Source organism: Melospiza georgiana, chromosome 9 (genome assembly GCF_028018845.1).
Source record: "Melospiza georgiana isolate bMelGeo1 chromosome 9, bMelGeo1.pri, whole genome shotgun sequence".
NCBI lineage: Eukaryota > Metazoa > Chordata > Aves > Passeriformes > Passerellidae > Melospiza > Melospiza georgiana.
This window is the reverse complement of record NC_080438.1, coordinates 31,315,683-31,335,751: the sequence shown is the minus strand read 5'-3', so window position 1 is coordinate 31,335,751 and position 20,069 is coordinate 31,315,683. Positions and strand designations below refer to the sequence as shown.

Sequence of the window (20,069 nt, the reverse complement as noted above, 5' to 3'; positions counted from 1 at the left end):
CCAGGATGAGGGAAGAGACGAGGATCTGACTCCATGCTTCAGAAGGCTGATTTATTATTTTATTATATGCTACATTAAAACTATACTAAAAGAATACAAGAAAGGATTTCATCAGAAGGCTGGCTAAGAATAGAATAGAATAGGAAGGAATGATAACAAAGGTTTGTGTCTCAGCTCTGTGTCCAAGCCAGCTGACTGTGATTGGCCATTAATTAGAAACAACCCCATGAGCCCAATCCCAGATGCACCTGTTGCATCCCACAGCAGCAGATAACCATTGTTTGCATTTTGTTCCTGAGGCCTCCCAGCCTCTCAGGAGGAACAATCCCAAGGAAAGGATTTTCCATAAAGGTTGTCTGTGACAGTGGGACGGCTCTGGTGGCCTTGGCTCCCCCAGCAGCCCTTGCTGGGAGCAGTAGCATTCATGGGGCCCTGCTGGTGCCCTGCCTGGGTCAGCCCTCCTGCAGCCTCTCGGGGAGCTCAGGGTTTTTATGAGTGTTTGATAAGAATTTCATGGCCCGCTGCTTATCCTGGAGGGATTGTTCAGCTGGTGAAGGCATGGCTTGTCATTAAATCAATGGTGCCTGCTATCCAACACGGGCATTAATTAACAGCTTAAAGACAGCAGAGCCCCAATAGACACGGCTGGGTGGGATTCCTCCCTTTGCCTGTGGATCAGCAATAAAATCACTCCCAGCACGGCCTCCCAAGCCACAGCTCTGTGTGGAAAAGGCCACGTCCTGTGGGCTCAGCTGTGGGATTTTGGCCTTTTCCTTTTAACGGGACTGGCAGGTACCGGCCTCGGGAGGGTTGGTATCAGGCTCCAGTTCAGTGACATCCAGAGCCACTGCTCTGGTGAGGTGACATTCCCCTGCAGCTGGGGTGTCCCTCCAAACGGGCCCTTTCTACCAGGACATTGCAGACCTCTGAGCATCCCTTCAGGAACAATTAAAGGCATTCCTAGAAATCCTCTGGCCTTCTTGAAATCCTTTACAGAATTCTCTTTAAATACACTTGTCAGGAGAAGAATACTCCAGCTAAAATGGTCAAATAATTGGGGCTTTGTGGAGGAACTGAGGGACAAGAGTGAGATCAAAATCTTAAGTGAGACACAAACTAAAACTGCCCAAAAGTGTGCCGCAGAAATGAGCAGGATCTTTTTCTTTTTGACAGTTTTATGATAAATGGGAAGCATTTCTTGCTTTTCAATAAAAGCAGATGAACTCATTAATAACTAATAGAATGCAATGAAAATGAGAGTTTTAAATGCAGGCTGAGCTCATTCCCACAGATATCAGCTCATTTTTACCTGAGAAATGTTGCGCTTTTGAAGGAGCAGCGTGTGGGTCTCAGGAGATATGTCCAGAGCTCCAATTATCAGAGCCAACCCAACGTTTCCCCTCTTTCCAGAGGCAGCCAAGCCCAGGCTTGTGCAGATGCACCAATAATTCACCCTTGATGGCCAGGACGTAACAGCCCTGCCTTGTCCCCACTGCCCTCGTGGGTTGCTCCCCAAGGCACAGTTATTAACAGCCAATTAAAGGCTTTCAGGCTGGGAGAACACTTCCAGCAAGGCTTTTAAACCCTCAGACCTATAATTTCCAGCACCTGTGGTGGTGGCTGCTGTGAGAGCCACGCTGCAGTAATGATGGCACTGATCTTTTTGGGGTTTGTGGTGTGGTGAGCGCCTTGTGAGGAACCCAAACCTGAAAATTGGCCATGGAGAGGCTGTGAGCACAGCTGGGAGCAGGAGCAGCTCCAGGTGAGGGACACCAAACACTCCCTGCCAGGTGGGAATGGTAGGGGCTGGGATTTCGGGAGCTGGGGAAGCGCCTCTGCCCTTGTCAGGGGGGAGCAGATGTGTTCTGGGACAATTCCTGATGGGTTCCAGTGTTCTGGAACAATTCCTGATGGGCTCCAGTGTTCTGGGACAATTCCTGATGGGTTCCAGTGTTCTGGAACAATTCCTGATGGGTTCCAGTGTTCTGGAACAATTCCCAGTGGGTTCCAGTGTTCCTGGAGCTGGGTCAGTGTACTGGGACAATTCCTGATGGGTTCCAGTGTTCTGGAACAATTCCTGATGGGCTCCAGTGTTCCTGGAGCTGGGTGAGTGTTCTGGGACAATTCCTGATGGGTTCCAGTGTTCTGGAACAATTCCTGATGGGTTCCAGTGTTCTGGAACAATTCCTGATGGGCTCCAGTGTTCTGGAACAATTCCCAGTGGGTTCCAGTGTTCCTGGAGCTGGGTCACTGTTCTGGAACCATTTCTGATGGGTTCCAGTGTTCTGGAACCATTCCTGATGGGTTCCAGTGTTCTGGAACAATTCCTGATGGGTTCCATTTGAGCTGGGTCAGCGTTCCTGGCTGGGAACAATTCCCAGTGTGTTCCAGGGCACGGAGCAGGCACACACACCAATGTTTCTGTGTGTCTCTCCCAGCAGGGAGATCTCTGCCTGTCCTGGCAATCACTCAGGGACTGTCCTTATTCCTGTGTGACACCCAGACCCCATTCCTCTGGGTCCTGTGGACAAGGAGAGCTGTTAATTACTGGATCCAGTTAATTGTTGGCTGGGATCAGCTGCCCTAGGAGTGGCTTTGGTCCCTGCAGCTGGCCCTGGGCTGGCTTTGCTCCACCCTGCAGGGCAGGCTGGGTTTTGCAAACCATCAGGGATGCTGAGCTCTGGAGGCAGGAAGGGTGCAGTGCTGGGCTGGTTTGGAGGGGATTTACAGCTCATCTTGTGCACCCTGCCATGGCAGGGACACCTTCCCCTGTCCCAGGGTGCTCCAAGGCCTGTCCAGCCTGGCCTGGGACACTTCTGGGGCAGCCAGCTCTGTTCTGTGGCACCCATCAGGTGCAAATTACCCTGGTGTGTCTCGGGGCTGTTGAGCTTCTCTGTGGAGCTGGGTCAGGAGAGAGCCTCTGGCTGGCCCCAGGAGTCTGGGGCTGTCACCTGTGTGGAGAGTTTAGTCCCCTTCACTTCAATACAGCTGCCCTTGGGGCTGGGGCTGCTGCAGTGGCCGAGCGTGTCAAACTCTGGCTGCTGTGCACGTGTTGGGTTTCAGGGGCCGTGTGCCCAGCCTGCAGTAATCCCCTCCTGTGGCTATCTCATTGCAGCCAAGCCCTTTGAGAGCGGGCAGTACCTGGACATCTACGGCATCACCAGGGACCAGGCTGGCGAGTACGAGTGCAGCGCAGAGAACGACGTCTCGGTGCCCGACGTGAGGAAAGTCAAAGTCACAGTCAACTGTAAGTGCTGCCGTTTGTTACTGCCTGCTGTGGTGCACAAGGAGAGGCTGCAGCAGGCTGGAGCTGCTGGCTGGTCACAGCGGCTGAGGGGGCTCTGCTCTGTCACCCAGGTGTCACCAAGCCAGACTGCCGCTCTGGGCGATGATCCGAGCAGCTGCTGGTGGCTGCTCTGCACGTTGGGCTGGGCCCTCTCTGGTTTTTCTTGTGGTGATGATGCTGTAGGTGATGTGAGGAGAGGAGAAGCTCTGTTTGGGTCCCTGGATTGGGCCTGACCTCCATGGAGTGTGAGCTGTTCCCTGAGAAGGGACAGAGGGACCCTGCTGTGGGGACCTGATGGGTGCTGGTGCCACCAGCAGCTCTGCCCTGCTGGGATCTCCACACCAGGGAGGTGCTCTCAGCTTGGGTCTGAGTCTGATGGAGCACTCAGCACGATATGAAATGTTCTTTTTCCCTCCAACATGTGAGAAAACTCAGGCACGACGATGTGAATGCTTTCTCTTGTTTGTTCTGACAGTTTTCTTTGGTTAACCTCAATTACCCAGCGTGTGATTTGTTTCTGGTTTTGGAGTCGCTGTGGCACTTTATTGGTCACAAATATGAGATGTCAGCGTTGTGTCTCCCCCAGAGGCCCCGTCCCAGCTGCTGTGAGAGCAAAGCCCCTCGTGCCCTGTCACTGTGGGGCCACTGCTGTCACCTGGGCATTCCCTGCTGCCCACACTGCTCTGGTTCGTAGGACCAGGGCTCCTGGGGCACGGGGGACGGTGCAGTGACATTTCTGGAGGAGCTGGATGGTGCTCCAGGGCTCCTGGGGCACAGGGGACAGTGCAGTAGAGTTTCATTTCCACAACAAACTGGTAAGAGCAAGGCTCTGCCCCCAGAAATTCCTTTTATTTGGTGCCTGTGGATGGATGTGGGTCAGTGGTGGCTTTGGCAGTGCTGGGGGAAGCTCGGACTTGATGTCTTGGGGGGCTTTTCCAACCTAAGCAAATTCTGTGAGTTCTTTTCCTCTGTTGCTGCTCTCACCCACCCCTGGTGCCATTCTGTGACTGTATTCCTGCTGCCAGTCCATGATGGTGCTCCTGGTGCCATTCAATTATTGCGCTCCTGGTGCCATTCCATGACTATTCCTGGTGCCATGCCAGGGCTCCCCTCCTGGTGCAGGGAGCTGTTGGCACCTGGATGCTCACGGCACACAGAGGCTGCTCAGCCACCCAGGCAGGGACACAAAGTGCCCAGGTGTAAATGACTCTGTGAATTTCAGGTTTCTGGGCTGGGCAGCTTCCAGCCCTGCACAACCACGGAGCTCCTGGCACACGTGGTGCCTCTAATGGCTTACAGGGGGTTCATTACACTGCCCCGTACACCAGCAGCTGCATTTTCTACTCAGTTTGTGTCTGCCCTCCCTAATTTCCCTTGGAAGAAGGGTGGCCTGAGAATCTGCCTGAATCCCAAATGTCTGGGGGAGGCAGAAAAGGAGAGGAGCAATTGGAGCTGCTGGTTGGTGCTGAAGGAATGCTCCACCAAATCAAGTTAAAAGAGATAAGATGTAATCCAATTTCGTTTCACAAGTAAATCCTATTAGCATTTTCTATTACATTTTGCAAAGCAAATACTGATTTATAGATTATAATATTGAACCCTGCTTTGAATGAACCAGTGTGTGGATTTAATGTGTCATCTGAAAGCTGGTCTGAAACTCTCCAGGTGCTGCTGTCACTGTGCTCGTTCTCTCCTGCTCTATTACTGTCATGCTTGAAAAAATATCAAAGGCAGCTGCTAAATCCTAGAATTTCCACTAGAGCTGAGGCCACAGCGAGGGGATGAGGAATGGGATGTGTGCCTCAGGAAACTGGCATTTATTTGCATTTATTTCAAAGTGTCAGCTGTCTAAATAAATAGAAAATGTGGGTTTACAGCGGAGTGGCATTGCAGAATTCCCTTTTGTTAGGATAATCCATGTTAAGGGTCAGTTTGCCTGTAATTGTACCTTGGACAGCTCTGTTGCAGCCGGAGCTGTCAGACTTGACTGAATCAAGCTCCAGTGGTGGCTTTGGGGAGGGAAAGGATGTTCCTGGGTGGTTTTGTCCAGTTTTCAGGCTACATTTTCCATTTCCCTGGGTGGTTTTGGGGTTCTCGGCTCCGGCTGTGTGTCCCTGAGCCCTGCCCAGCAGAGCAGGTGGCAGCAGGGCAGAGCAGAGAGAGCAGGGCCTGGCACAGCCCGTGCCCCCCTGAAGGCACTCTGAGCCCAGACCCAGCTGCAGTGCTGGGCTGGCCCAGTCCCTCCTGGGATCCTGCTGGCCAAGCTGCTCTCCTCACTGTGCTGCAGGTGCTCTGCCCCCCTGTCACAGCATTCCCTGCCTGCCTGGCACTGCTTCACCCTGGCAAAGCTGCGCTGCCTGCCCAGGACTCACCTGCAGCCCTGCATTGCTTAATGCAGCCTTTTGGGGAGTTTCTGAAGCTCGTTGGGCTGACTTAGCTCGAATCAGTTTGGTTTATCCAGGTGTTCACTGCGTTGTTCTTGCCTTGTCCTAACCTGGGGCACAAGCCAAAGGGTTGGGGTCACTGGGTTGGTGAAATCCTGTCTTTGGGATGATTTTGGAAATGCTCTCAGGAAAAGCTTGTGGGGGTGTCCTGTGCAGGGCTCAGGGCCGACCATGATCCCATGGATCCCTCAGCTCAGCAGATTCTGTGATTTAGCCCTTCCCTTTTCATGCACGTGCTTTCTGTCCAGCAAATCACCTCAGTTTGGGTTTTGGGAGCTTTATTCCCAACCTCATCGGGTTTTCCTGTGCCTCAGGAGCCTTGGCTGTGTGCTGGGAGCCGGTTCCTCATTCCCTGGGATGCCCCAGCCCTTCCAGGAGCTCTCAGCCAGCCCAAGGTGGGGTTTGGGGGTCTGTTACAGAGGCAGGGCCTGAGCCCTTCCCGTGGGATGCTTGGATCGATCAGGGATTGCTCTGGGATGCTTGGATTGATCAGGAATTCCTCTGGGATGCTTTGATCGATCAGGGATTGCTCTGGGATGCTTGGATTGATCAGGAATTCCTCTGGGATGCTTTGATCGATCAGGGATTGCTCTGGGATGCTTGGATTGATCAGGAATTCCTCTGGGATGCTTGGATCGATCAGGAATTCCTCTGGGATGCTTTGATTGATCAGGGATTTCTCTGGGATGCTTTGATTGATCAGGGATTGCTCTGGGATGCTTTGATCGATCAGGAATTTCTCTGGGATTGTTTGATCAGGAATTTCTCTGGGATTGTTTGATCAGGGATTGCTCTGGGATGCTTTGATCGATCAGGAATTTCTCTGGGATGCTTGGATTGATCAGGGATTGCTCTGGGATGCTTTGATTGATCAGGGATTTCTCTGGGATGCTTGGATCGATCAGGGATTTCTCTGGGATGCTTTGATCAGGAATTTCTCTGGGATTGTTTGATCAGGGATTTCTCTGGGATGCTTTGATCAGGAATTCCTCTGGGATTGTTTGATCAATCAGGAATTCCTGTGGGATTGTTTGATCAATCAGGAATTTCTCTGGGATAGTTTGATCAGGAATTTCTCTGGGATTGTTTGATCAGGAATTCCTCTGGGATGGTTTGATTAGGAATTTCCCTTGGATGGTTTGATCAGGAATTCCTCTGGGATGGTTTGATCAGGAATTTCTCTGGGATGCTTGGATAAGGCATTTCTGGCAGTGGGGTTTTGCCGGTGCAGGCATGTGTGAGTTCTCGTTAGGAATTTTAAGTGGGGCGTTTGTTTTCGCTTGGCCAGGCCGGGCTGTGCTGAACAGCTCCCCTCATTAGCATTTCTCCCCTCATTAGCATTTCTCCCCTCATTAGCATTTCTTCGAAGGCTCCTCGCTGTTGCTATGGTGCTTTGCATAACATTATGGATAATGCTGCGATTTTACTTTGAAATCAGGCATCCCGCACGAGCCACGCCGGCCTAATTAAATCTGTAACCTCAAATCTCCTGGGGAAGAGCCCTGCAGGACCTGGGGCTTGCTGGGCTGCCAGTCCCTTGGACATGGCACTGAGGCTTTGCCCAGGAGGTGTGCCCCGTTCCTGACCCGGGACCGGCATTTCCTGGGCAGGGCCTTGAGTTTGGATCCAAGAAGGAAAATTGCCTCGGTTAAATTATTAAGTGTGAAGGCAAAGCCCACATATTTTCTGGAGGTCTCAGTCCTCCTCTGCTTTGGCACCAAGTATAAAATTGCTCTGAGCAATTTAATTTTAATTCCCACTTTAATAAAAGAGAGGGGAGGAGGAGGAGGCTTCTCTTGAAGCAGAAATCAAGAACTCTGATTCTTTCTGGTTTTAATGGCTCCTGATTTGCTGCTCCATGTTTACATCCCCGATTTTGGGCTTTGGGGTTAAGGTCAGTCCTGGCTTTAGGAGCCAAGCCTCACTGCCAGGGGTTTTGCTGCTTCCCCAGGGCTCAGCAGCATTGCAGAGGGGAATGAGTGGCCCTGGGGGCACTGAGTGGCACTGGGGGCACTGAGTGGCACTGGGGGCTCCTGGCACTCTGCTCGTGGCTGGTGCTCTCCATGGAGCAGAGCAGGGGCTCAGTGCCCAGTGCCCAGTGCCCAGTGCCCAGTGGGGTTTGCCCTGCTCTGGGCTGTGTGGGTGCTGCTGGGCACATGCCCAGGCACCAGCCCTGCCCCTGCCCGTGCCAGCTGTGCCAGGGCACAGCCCCAGCCTGCCCTGGGTGCACGCAGGCTCTGGGGTGCTGTGGGAAGGCAGCTGAGAGGGCTGGCCCCTGTGTCTGGGGTTCTGTCCTGGCTGCTGCAGCCCTGGGCAGTGCAGTGCCCTCCCTGCTGCTCGTCCCACCCAAACACATCTGCAGGAGAGCACAGCTGGAGCTGGGCTGCTGCTCTGGGTGGGGACAGGGCTGGCTCCTGCGTGGGACAGTGCCAACCTGGTGGCACATTGCTGGGGACAGAGGGTGGCTCCTGCATGGGACAGTGGCACCATAGCCAGGCTGGGAGGGCTGTGGCTGTGCAGGTTTTTCTGGGATGGCAGTGGCTGTGCAGGCTCTCCTGTGGCTGTGCAGGCTCTCCTGGAATGGCAGTGGCTCTGCAGGCTCTCCTGTGGCTGTGCAGGTGGTTTTGGGATGGCTGTGGCTGTGCAGGCTCTCCTGTGGCTGTGCAGGTTTTTCTGGGATGGCTGTGGCTGTGCAGGCTCTCCTGTGGCTGTGCAGGCTCTCCTGGAAGGCTGTGTGTTCTCCTCTCAGCCCAGCCCAGCTCCTGGCTCGCTCCCGCTCCACACCACCCTGATTGTGCAGATGGGACCCTGTGCAGCTGCTGCACCCTGAGAGCTCACACTGGAGGCCCTGCTGCATTTACAGAGTGTGGGACACCTTTCCTGCAGCACATCCCACCCAGCTGGAGCAGGGAATCACCCGGGGCTGTGTCTGTGGGCACAGGCTGGGAGCACCGAGCTGCCCACTGGGCTGAGGGAGGGGAAGGGGCAGCACAGCCCTGGGGTAAATTCAGGCTGTGTTCAAATCAAGGCCAGCAGGGCTGGCTCTGGCTGCAGCCCCAGCCAAGGGCTGCCAGCAAAATATTTCAGGTGAAACCAGTGCAAATGACAGGCTTGGGTTCTTGGTTTTTTACATAAGATAAAGGTCTTTGGAGAATTCCTGCAATCCTATAAATTGGAGATTTTGTTAATGCACAATGTCATCAGTTGAAGTTTTTATTTTTTCTTTTTGCTTTTTGGGTTTTGTCTTGTTATTTTTGGTCACCATTAGGACTAAATTGTTATTTAGCTCATTTGCAAGCTGGCCTCATTGCTGAAAACCTATGTGAACTGTGTGATGTGCTATCTCATAGCAACACAATGGAAAACAGCTCACACCAATTCCATGAGAGCTGCTCTGGCAATTAAAGTCACCTCAATTGCTTGGTGAGGAGCAATGCTGCTGCTTTGAAGAAAACATTTCCCTCAACTGGTGGGGAAGGAAGTGTCCTATAAAGCAGTGGTTGCCATTTAATGTCCTTCAGGTGCTTTTATTAACATTTCAGGAGTCAGATTAAAGCAGTCATTCAGGTTTGGGACTGGAGCGCAGTTTGGCTCTTGAATTCCCATTGATTTCTTTGGGGGGATGGTTTGTGCAGGGGTTCTGCCAGCTCTGGGTGGCTCCCTGGAGATCCCTGCAGGTCCCTGGAGATCCCTGCAGATCCCTGCAGATCCCTGCAGATCCCCTGGCCATCCCTGCTCGTGTGGCAGGGCTGCTGCTGCTGCTGTCCCTGCTGGCTGTGCTGGCACAGCTCCTTGCAGGGGTTTGGCAGAGCCACAGGAGCTGCAGGGTGAGGGCTCACATCTCCTGGAACATAAGGAGATGGTTTGCACCTGCCTGAGAAGCCTCTGCTGCTCTGCCAGGAGGCGTTGGTTGGGAGCCAGCGGTGCCAGGGTGGGACAGGTGTGCCAGGACAGTGAGGGCTGCTGTCCTCAGAGTGCCAGGACCTTTGATGCCTTGAGAGCATCACCATCTCAAAGTTACGGGCACAAAGTGGGGATTTATTAAATAAAGGCCTTCAAAGGACACGCCTTGGGCAGTGCAAGGGCCTGGCCAGGGCTACACCCAAGATCAACCCCAAGTCAGGAGTTTTCACACTTGTAAAAGTTTTATTCCATTTCCATGTTGGGGTTCGCTGTCCAATCCCAGCTCCAGGTTCTGCAGTCCCACCCTCCCAGTTTGCTCTCCCCCATTCCCTGTTTGCACTTTTTGGGGCTGGAGTCGCAATGTTGTCCTTGGTTTTGGGCTGGAAAAGGATTGAGAGTGACTGAGGAGAGGAAAAGGATTGTTCTGTGTGCCTGAGCTGTGAGGAGAGCTGCTGACATTTATATGGAGTTCAGAGTCACACACCAATGCAGGGCAGAGCCTGGGAAATGTGAAACGCCTCAAAGGCAGCTGGGGCAGGGTGGGTTGGGTATCAGGGAATGTTCCCCATGGAAAGGGGGGTTTGCAGTGCCCATCTCTGGAGGTGCCCTCAGAGCTCTGGGCTGGGGACAGGGCGCAGCTGGGACTCGGTGACTTTGGAGATCATTCCCCACCTGATTCTGTGAGATGATGGAGCAGCCATGAGACACTGCCCCAAAATGGGTGGAAAATGCTGTAATCAGTGTATTGCTGGTTTTTACAAAGACACCTTTGTGAAGCTTTCAGGCCATGGCTGGTGAAAGTGTGGCACCAGCCCCTGGATCTGTGGGCAGGACAATGCACAGAAGGGTTTTTGGGAGGTTTTATCTGCTGCCCTGCTCTTGCTGTCACTTTAAAGCTAAAGGAAGGTTCCAGTGGGGCTCTGGACACCTCTGTACATCTGAGTCTGCTGGACCCCTCCTGGGGGCAGCAGGAATGAGCTCCTGTGATGGTGCTCACAGGGTTCTTGGATTGGGGAAGAGACGAGGATCTGACTCCATGGTTCAGAAGGCTGATTTATTATTTTATGGTATATATTACATTAAAACTATACTAAAAGAATAGAAGAAAGGATTTCATCAGAAGGCTGGCTAAGAATAGAATAGCCAAGAATGATAACAAAGGTTTGTGGCTTGGCTCTGTGTCCGAGCCAGCTGACTGTGATTGGCCATTAATCAGAAACAACCCCATGAGACCAATCACAGATGCACCTGTTGCATCCCACAGCAGCAGATAACCATTGTTTGCATTTTGTTCCTGAGGCCTCCCAGCTTCTCAGGAGGAACAATCCCAAGGAAAGGATATTCCATAAAAGCTGTCTGTGCCAGTGCTCCCCCCAGGGCTTTGGCCCCCTGAAGGCTCTGTGTGCAGCTCCCCCCATCCCAGAGGTGCTGGGGTCCCATTTGGGGGTCCCATCTGGGGGCTGTGGAGCCCCCAGGGCTGGGCAGGGGCTCCCTGGCAGCCAGCCCTGCCTGCAGCAGGTGGGATCGGTGCCTTTCCCCCTGCCAGACCCGGCCTCCAGGTGATCCCACTTTAACCACCAGTGAAAATACAGCCCTGGAAATGGAGCCTTTAATGGAAATGAGTCATCTCCAAAGAGCTGCTGCGTTGGAAGCAGCAATTTGGAGCAGAGCTGTGTTAGACTCCGGGCTAGAGCCAAAATTAATGGAGAGCTCTCCAGCTTCCAGGAGTGTTCCCCTGCCCAGATCACTCTTCAGCAAAAAACAATTACTTAAAATATTTCCTAATAGTCAACAGAGTGCAGAGCAATATTTCTGCCTGTGATTGCATTGTGCCTGGCTGCTGTGGGGCCAGGCTGAGGGCTCCTGTCCCTTGCAGAGCTTTGAGGTGATGGTCAGAGGGGTCTGAGAGCAGCTGCTGGGGCCACAAAAAGCCAGGTCTGAGCAGTGTCAGCCGAGTGCAACTTCCCATCCCTTGATATTTTATTTTTCTTTTTTTTTTTTTATCCCAGTAATTGCAGTTTGAAATGGCTCTGCACTAGGAATATGCTGTAAAGACATTATTACGGCCTGATTTTTCCTGGGGTTCAAGTACTTGCTGTGGTGGCAAAGGTGTGGTGGAGGCAGCAGATGGGAGCCACAGGAGCTTTGAGAAGTCCCCTCTTGCTTTTATGGTTTAAAACAAAGCTGTGCTAAGAATAGCAAAGAATGATAACAAAGGTTTGTGGCTCAGCTCTCTGTCCGAGCCAGCTGACTGTGATTGGCCATTAATTAGAAACAACCCCATGAGCCCAATCCCAGATGCACCTGTTGCATCCCACAGCAGCAGATAACCATTGTTTGCATTTTGTTCCTGAGGCCTCCCAGCTTCTCAGGAGGAACAATCCTAAGGAGAGGATTTTCCATAGAAGCTGTCTGTGACACCACAGACCCTACCTAGCGTGAAATCCTTCCTGCTCTCAGAGAGCCCCTGAGGCTGTGGCCGTGTCCCTGTCACCTCCCTGTCCCTGTCACCTCCCTGCAGAGCTGGGGAGCGCAGCCCAGCCCTCCCTCTATGCAAACTGAACTCCTTTTAATACAGAGCGAGAGCTTCGAGACCTTTCATGGCTCCCTCTCATTCTTCATGAGCTACATATGTACATCAGCTCCAACACTCTGTCAGGGAACAGGGGTTTTCAATCAAAAAGACTGTCAGGAAAGCTGATTCACTAACAAGAAAGCTGTCAAGCTGTGACAGCTGCTGTCTTTGCAACCCCAAACAATCTGTTCAGTGCTAACTGTGACTTATGCTTGCATTTATTATCGGCAGTAATGAGTGCTGGCCTCGGCAGCAGCGCCGGGCTCACCTGGCTGCCTGGATGCAATCTCAGCGAGCTGGATGGGAGCCCTGTGCTGCCCAAAGCTCTGCCTCTGCTCCTGAGCTCTACCCAAACCCCAGTGCAGCCCTGTCCTTGCTTTAGTGGCTCAGCGTGGGTCTGGGGGTTCCACCACTGCTGGGAGATAACGAGGGTGGGATTCCTCATTTCCCCCTTTGTGCTCAGGAATGGATTTCAGTTTAAACACAACCTGTTTATCCACAGAAACCAGTGAAGAAATTTGGGCTGGTGCTTATTATCCCAGCACCTCAGAGACCCCAAAATTCCCAGGAAGGGAAGGGAAGGGAAGATCCTGAGGGCTTAGGCAGGTGCTGCTGTCCAGGTGTCAGCACTCACCCTGTCAGCTTCTAAAATGAGAAAAGAGCGAGAGCACCTTGACATGTCCCTCAAGCAAAGTCTTCCAGCTCAGTCTCACCATCCCCTGCTCTGCTTTGCTGCAGCTCTGGCTGATTGCTGCCAGCCTGGCCATGGCAGAGCGGCGCTGGAGCTGGTTCCTCCTCCCTGCCATGCTGCATGCTCAGTGCTGCATCCCCTCCTGCAGCCATGCTGGGCCAAATTCCCTCTGTCCCCTGCACCTGGGGAGCTCCAGCTGTGCCCAGCGCTGCCTGGCCCCGCAGCAGGAGGTTTGCTGTGGGTAACCAGTGTGTGGGGCACCTCCGGGAGCCCCATGCTCACTGCGACCCCAGGTGTGATCCCAATAAATCCATCAGGGAGCTGCAGGGTGGGCACAGGTGTGTGCTGGTGGCCGTGCTGGGTTTGGGGGGCACAGCCAGGCCCCAGCCGGGTGTTTGGGGCTGGGGGACCCCAGCAGGGTCCCTGTCCCATGAAGGTGCCCTGGGCTGGTTTGTGCCATGGCAGGGGCACTGTGCAGGGGGACCCCAGCAGTGTCCCTGTCCCATGAAGGTGCCCTGGGCTGGTTTGTGCCATGGCAGGGGCACTGTGCAGGGGGACCCCAGCAGTGTCCCTATGCCCAGGAAGGTGCCCTGGGCTGGTTTGTGCCATGGCAGGGGCACTGTGCAGGGGGACCCCAGCAGTGTCCCTATGCCCAGGAAGGTGCCCCCAGGGTGGTTTGGCCGTGGGGCTGCAGCAGGGCTCTGCCTGCATTCCCCCCCTGCCCTCAGGGACTTGGCTCCTTGCTTCCCAGCTTTCTTTGCTTGGAAAGCCACCAGCTTGCTGCAGTTCATCTTCTCCCCAGCTTTGCTGCCAAAAGATGCACTCAGTAATTCCTGGAAGCCGTTGGAGGCCATTGCCTGTACCTTCCCCGGAGGGAGGGAGGGAAGCAGCCGAGGCAGGGCCTGGTGTGGGCTCCCTGCCAGGCCCAGGGCCGGCTCTCCCTGCAGGCTGGCACAGCTCTGTGGCACTGTCCTGTCCCTGCCCCTCAGCGCCACTCTGATGTTTTCCACCCACATACCAATCACCCGTGGGTTATGAGCTTTGTGCCCAGCCCCTCAGAGAGGTTTCCTGTCCAAACCCAGAAATGGCTCAGCAGGCAGGGATTTGGGGGCTCCAGTGCAATCCATGAGCTGGACTGAGGGAGGAGATGTGACATCCCTGTGACATCCCTGTGACATCCCAGATCCCATCAGGGAATGCCTGAGGCTGCTCTCTCCGGAGGGGATGGCACAATTGTTCAGTTAATCCATGAGGGAATGGCACCATTGCTCAATTAATCCATGAGGGGATGGCACCATTGCTCAATTAATCCACCTTGAAAGTACAGGGCTGGTAAAGGGAAGGCCTGGGTGGGAAAGGCAAAGCTGAAGGAAGGCACATTTAGATTTACTGGGGACATGGGAAGGGATTCCTGGCTGGGATGGCATTCCCAGAGCAGCTGTGGCTGCCCCTGGATCCCTGGCAGTGCCCAAGGCCAGGCTGGACACTGGGAGATGTCCATGCCATGGCAGGGGTGGGAATGGGATGGGATTTAAGCTCTCTCCCAACCCAAACCAGCCTGGTATTCATCAAAAAGCTCAAAAGAGCCCCTGTGTTCCATCCAGAACTGAATTCTTACCCCATCTCCTGTGTTTGCATGTACAATGTATGGAAATGTGTGTGTCAGGATGGCAGCGAGTCCAGATGCTGATAAGTGATAGAGAAAAGCTGGAATAAATCAGCCTGCAACTTGCTGAGCCCAGTGGTTGTTCCAGCCGTGTCTCTCCAATGTTTCTGCACGGCAGAGAAGGTTCTGACACGAGGAGCCATTATGGAACCACTCCATTAATCTGGGCAGAGGGAGGGCTGCTGCGCTGAATAAATTAGAAAAATTAAATAATCCAGAGTGTCGAAAGCCCATCTTAATTATTTAAAGTACAAGTAACGCTGTCTGGCTTGTTACTGCGTTGGTAAAACACTCGGAGGGTGCGTATACAGAAAAGAATATATTTGAATATCGCTGATATCTGTTCTTCTGAGCACAAAACACATCTCAGAAAACCTGCTCTCTTACCTGGAATTTTTTATCTTAACACCCTGGAAAGCAATTTCACTAACAAAAGATGGCATTAGGATGCCAAATTAAAAGCTGATGAAAACAGGGAAAATAAAAGATCTTTTTTTTTTCTTGACATTTACAATTAATGCCACAGATATGTTGGTTTAATCAGACAATATGGGGGCTCAAAAGGTGAAATTGGAAGTTTCCAGCCCTGAATGCTCGTGTAAAAGTTAATAAATTCAGCTCGTAATCATTATGCACATGCTAGTTATAATAATTTACTGTCCATACCAAATCTTTATAAGCATTGTAATTAAATATAAAATGCACATTAGAATTATAATGAGTAATTAGGGCAACATAACTAATGTGCCTAAAAGTCCCGAAGCTCATTAAAATGTTAAAAGAGGAAACCTGCTGGGGCTGGGGCTGGAGCATTCCCTGCGCCCGGGAATGCCATGGGTCTGACTCTCCCTTTAGACACTTGGAAGCACAATGGAGATAGTTGGGATGGGGCCATGTCCAACAGGTCTTTGGGCTGGTCTTGGGGACCATGTCCAACAGGTCTTTGGGCTGGTTTTGATTGCCTGGGCTGGGAATGTCATGAGTCTGACTCTTCTTTTAGACCTTTGGAAGCAGAATGGAGGTATTGGGATGGGGACCATGTCCAACAGGTCTTTGGGCTGGTTTTGGGGACCATGTCCAACAGGTCTTTGGGCTGGTTTTGATTGCATGGCCTGGAATGCCATGGGTCTGACTCTTCTTTTAGACCTTTGGAAGCAGAATGGAAATAGTTGGGATGGGACCAGGTCCAACAGGTCTTTGGGCTGGTTTGGAGCAGAACCTCAGGGGCTAAGTTTGGGTTTCCATGCAAAGGTGTTGGGGAGATGCAGAGTGAGAGCCAGGGGCTGGTTGGGTTGGGAGAGACCCTAAATCCCATCTCATCCCACCCCTGTCATGGCAGGGACCCCGTCCATAGCCCAGGTCCCGTTCAGCCTGGCCTGGGCACTGCTCTGCGTGGGGTGACACCTGTGTGGGTCCCAGGTGTGACACCGAGCCCTTGGGGACACCTGGCACCAGCTCTGGGGCGCGCTGAGCCCAGCTCTCCTCCCTGCTGTCAGAGCCCAGAACACCTGTGGGTTTGATTATGACTCATGGAGCAAGTTACCAGCTTTGTATGAGGACCTGAAAGCCACAGAAGTTTAAGTAGTGTAATAATAAAATTATCACTGGGTGAAAAAGTAGATTTTGGGGTTTTTAGAATAAGAGTTTTGGGGACAAGATGGAGGGACTTGGGTGTGTCCAGCCTTTCTCCTCCTTCTTCTCTATCTCCATTTTCTGCAGTGATGTTGGCACTTTTGGATTGGTTTAGAGTAGAAGCTCACTGTCTAACATAGGTGATTGGAAAATTTGTAATTATAAATATGTCATATATAGTTTGTAGTATAAAGAGATAACACCGCCCCGGGGGCAGTCAGTATGCCTGGAATTGTCCAGCCGGACGGACCTCGGCAGGGCAGGAGAAAAATTTTTATAGATAAGATACAATAAACAACTCTGAGACCGAGAAATGAAGAACTCCGACTCATTCTTTGAGCGTGCGGGCGAAACAGAGACTGTTCATGTGTCTCAGGGCTGCAGTAAACTGCACCCTTCGAGCCTCTGCCAGCCTCCTGCCCAGCCCCTGCTGTGGGGTGCACAGATCTGTGTTTTGGGGACAGTAAATGTGAGCTGTGGCCAGCAGCAGTCCCCGCCCGCCGTGTCGCAGGGACAGACAGACATGCAGGACATGGGGATGCCCTGCACGGCTCCAGCCCCCACCCCAAAAGCCTTTCCCAGCAAGGCACTTAGAGCCCGCGGGGAAATCGCTGCCCAGCAGTTCCTGTAACTCATTTCCAAGGCAGGAATTGGGCTCGGTTTGAAGTGCCCTGCTCGGCAGGGATGAGCCACGGGAGGGGATTGAACAAGGAGCCGCTGTGGGGACAGAAACCTCCGGATCTGAGTCACAGGAGCCGGCGCTGCCGACAGACACGGATAATCGCATTTTCCCTCTGTCATTTTATTTAACCGTTATTTAGCGGACCCAGAAATGACAAATACATTTTAAATTATTAGTTTTACGCCAGGTTCGCTTGTTAAGATCCCCGTTAGGTTTTATTGCAGTGTCTCTCTCGGCCGTTGATTTGTCTGGGTAACACTGCCCTGGGAGGTGTGGGGGGCTGGCACCCCTTCCCTCCTCCTGCAGCCTCCCTCAGCCCTCCCTTCCAGCCCTCCTCCCTCCCGCTGCCCATCCCTGAGCCGGGGTGTGATTTCCTGGCTGGTGTTTATTGCTGCTTGTGCTGGGTGCCAGCAGGAATCAATCCCTCCATCACACCTGCCATGGAGATGCTCCAGCTGTGGGGTGTGAGGGAGGGCTGGAGCTGGGGTCTCGCTGCTCCCTTCAGCCCCAGCTTCTCTTTAACCACATTTCTGCTCCCTGTGCTTGTCTCTGCCCGTTCAGGGCAGCCCTGGGCAGGTGAGCAGCAGGTCTGGGATCTCACCTGCAGCTGCTCAGGCTTGCAGGGCTGATGGATTTCTGGCTCCTTAATTAGAGCTCCAGGAGCACAGCTGCACCCCACAGTTTGTCTTTGGAGTAGAAGCCATAAAATAAGCTGACAGTGATAAATCCAGGAGATGGTGGCTCCAGCAATCTCCGCTTTGTGTTTCCATGCCTGTACTAACCAGGGATTTCCTGGAGCAGGGAACATTGATTTCCATTCTTGTTCCGAACAAACAGGAGCTGAAATCCTCCTCAAAGGGAGATCTGAGAAAATTTCCTCCTCAGAAGTTTTCCAGTAGTTTCCAAGCCAGCAGCAGAGCCTGGAATTGTTATTTGGAGTTGGGATGCAGCTGGCATCCCCATCCCAGCTGCCCATGAAGCAGCAGAAAGCTGCAGGGCTTTATGCACCAGCTCATCCTGAAACACATTGTCAGGGATGTTCTGCCTTTGTGTAAAGAACAGCCAGCCAAGCAAGACAGAAATATCCCCAAAACAGCAAGGGGAAGGTGAGCAGGCCCAGGGGGAAGCAGCAAGGTGGTGCCTCTGAGGAGCAGGGCTTGGGACGTGACTCAGGCCTTCCTCATCTCTTATTGCTCCTCCAGGGGTCACATCTTCGACACAGCCTGGGGAAGGAGTCGGAATGTTTCACCTGTCCCTGTTGATTTTATGGAGTGACAAAAACAATCTGTATTTCTTCTTATGCAGATTATGAAGGAGTCACGCAAATTGCTTATGCATGTATTATCCCCTTCAGTCGTTGATGTTCCCGGGTGAAAGCTAATGGATTTATGGATTGGTTTGCTGCAGTCATTGCATGAGGAGGCTGGAGGCAAGGGCTGAGAGGCTTGTGAGGGAGGATGGAGGAGGGAGCAGCAGCCCTGCTTTAGCCCCAGGGGAAACTCCCCCTCCCAGTTTGGTTAAAATCAGGGGTTGAGCTGAGGGCTGTGTTTGCTGTGCCTGGCCATGGCAGCTGTGTTCCCAGCAGATTCCCTTCCTGCAGAGTGGGACAGACCCTGCTGGGAGGGGACACTGGCTGTCACTGCCCTGAGGGCCACAGAGAACATCCCCACCTGTTTCAGTGACCACCTCCCAAGGAATGGCTAACGCAGGGGGATTTGGGCACAGGAGCCTTTGCAGAGCTGGATGCGGGCACTGCCACGGCAAAGCACACAAAGGGAAATCCCTCAGAAGGGTCTGGGATGATCCACAGAGGATTTGGCAATGCAGAAGGCAGTGCAAAGGACAGGGATGCAGAGATAAGGCTGCACAAGGGCTTAGCGGTGCTCAGTCGTTGAGTGTTTCAGATTTACAAAGCGATTTGGTGGGGTAACAAATCAGTTTACTGTAATTACAGCAAAGCTCAGCTACAGAGCTGGGATAGCTGCCCCGATCCATAATCGACTCACACTCAGGTAAAACCTGGTGTGCACCTGTTTCCAGGTGTGGAAATAGCCTCTCCAAGACTCCCTGTGCCTCAGTGAGACATTCCCATCCCATCCCTTGGGGTTTGCACCTGGAGGAGGTGGGGATGGGTCGGGGTCACGCAGCCCTGCTGCTCTGGGGCTGAAGGTGTTCCTGTGGCCACCACCAAGCTCCATCCAAGCCAGCACCTCCTGGGCTTCTTCCCAGCTTTTCTGAGAGCTCCTGGCTGGCCAGGCTCGGCTGGGGTGGTCCCAGGACCCCTAGCACTCCGTGGTTCAGCTCCTGGATCCGGGCTGGGGGAGCAGCACCACACAACGTGAGGGGAGCAGAGTGAGGCAGCCAGAGCTCCAGGGGCCCATAAACACCTTAGAGCAACATCTGGAGAGCTGCTCGGGAAAAAATAAACAGATTTTTATTTATAAGTGATGTGGTTTGGTTTTTACAGCGTTTTGATGATGCACATAAATTATTGTTTAAAACCAGAGGACGTAAAAAGTTCCAGGAGGAGGCAGTTGTTGCCTTTGATAATCTCTTTCCTGGGGAATTTGCTGTGTTTTATTTTCAGCTGGTGGTTCTTTCTGCTGGCAACTGGAAAACCTGACAATTGCTTTTCATCTTTATTTGTGTCTGTAGTTCTAAGCTCAAAAAGTTTATTCCTATTTACAGTGTTTACTATTTAAAAAGACAAAATGTACTTACTGAAACAACTCAACATGCAGCGGAATGATGGGAGAATCACTTTTCTCTGATATTTGTGGTTGGCTCATCACTTTGGAGGTTCACTCTGTTAGTTGGAGACCTCAGAGGTTTGGGGGTGTGTGCAGCCGATCCAGGAGATCAGGGACCTGTCAGTGACAGGGTCCCCCAGTTCTGGGGGCTCCTGTGCCTTTTCCAGTGCTCAGGATTTAAACCCTGATGGCTAATTAAAGAATACTATGGCTTGTGTTTGGGGACTGACAAGCAGCTTTTTGCAGGACTGCATTGCTGTGTCTCCACGTCTCAGCTGGGTTCCCACACCATGCACACGGAGCAGGATGTGCAGTGTGGGATGTGCAGAGTGGGATGTGCAGTGTGGGATGTGCAGTGTGGGATGTGCAGGGTAAGATGTTCAGTGTGGGATGTGCAGTGTGTACCAGGCACACACAGCAGGACATGCAGTGTGGGATGT

General features: G+C 52.7%; 1 protein-coding gene across 2 annotated transcripts in view; it reads left to right on the top strand.

Annotated features, from left to right (window-relative positions):
* The window catches only part of NEGR1 (neuronal growth regulator 1), a 156,496-nt gene that overhangs the window by 89,225 nt on the left and 47,202 nt on the right, over nucleotides 1-20,069 (top strand). For both annotated transcript variants that reach the window (XM_058030643.1, XM_058030642.1), the window contains exon 4: nucleotides 3,116-3,247. In XM_058030643.1, coding sequence (XP_057886626.1) covers nucleotides 3,116-3,247 — 132 coding nt within the window. The remainder of the gene's footprint in view (nucleotides 1-3,115; nucleotides 3,248-20,069) is intronic.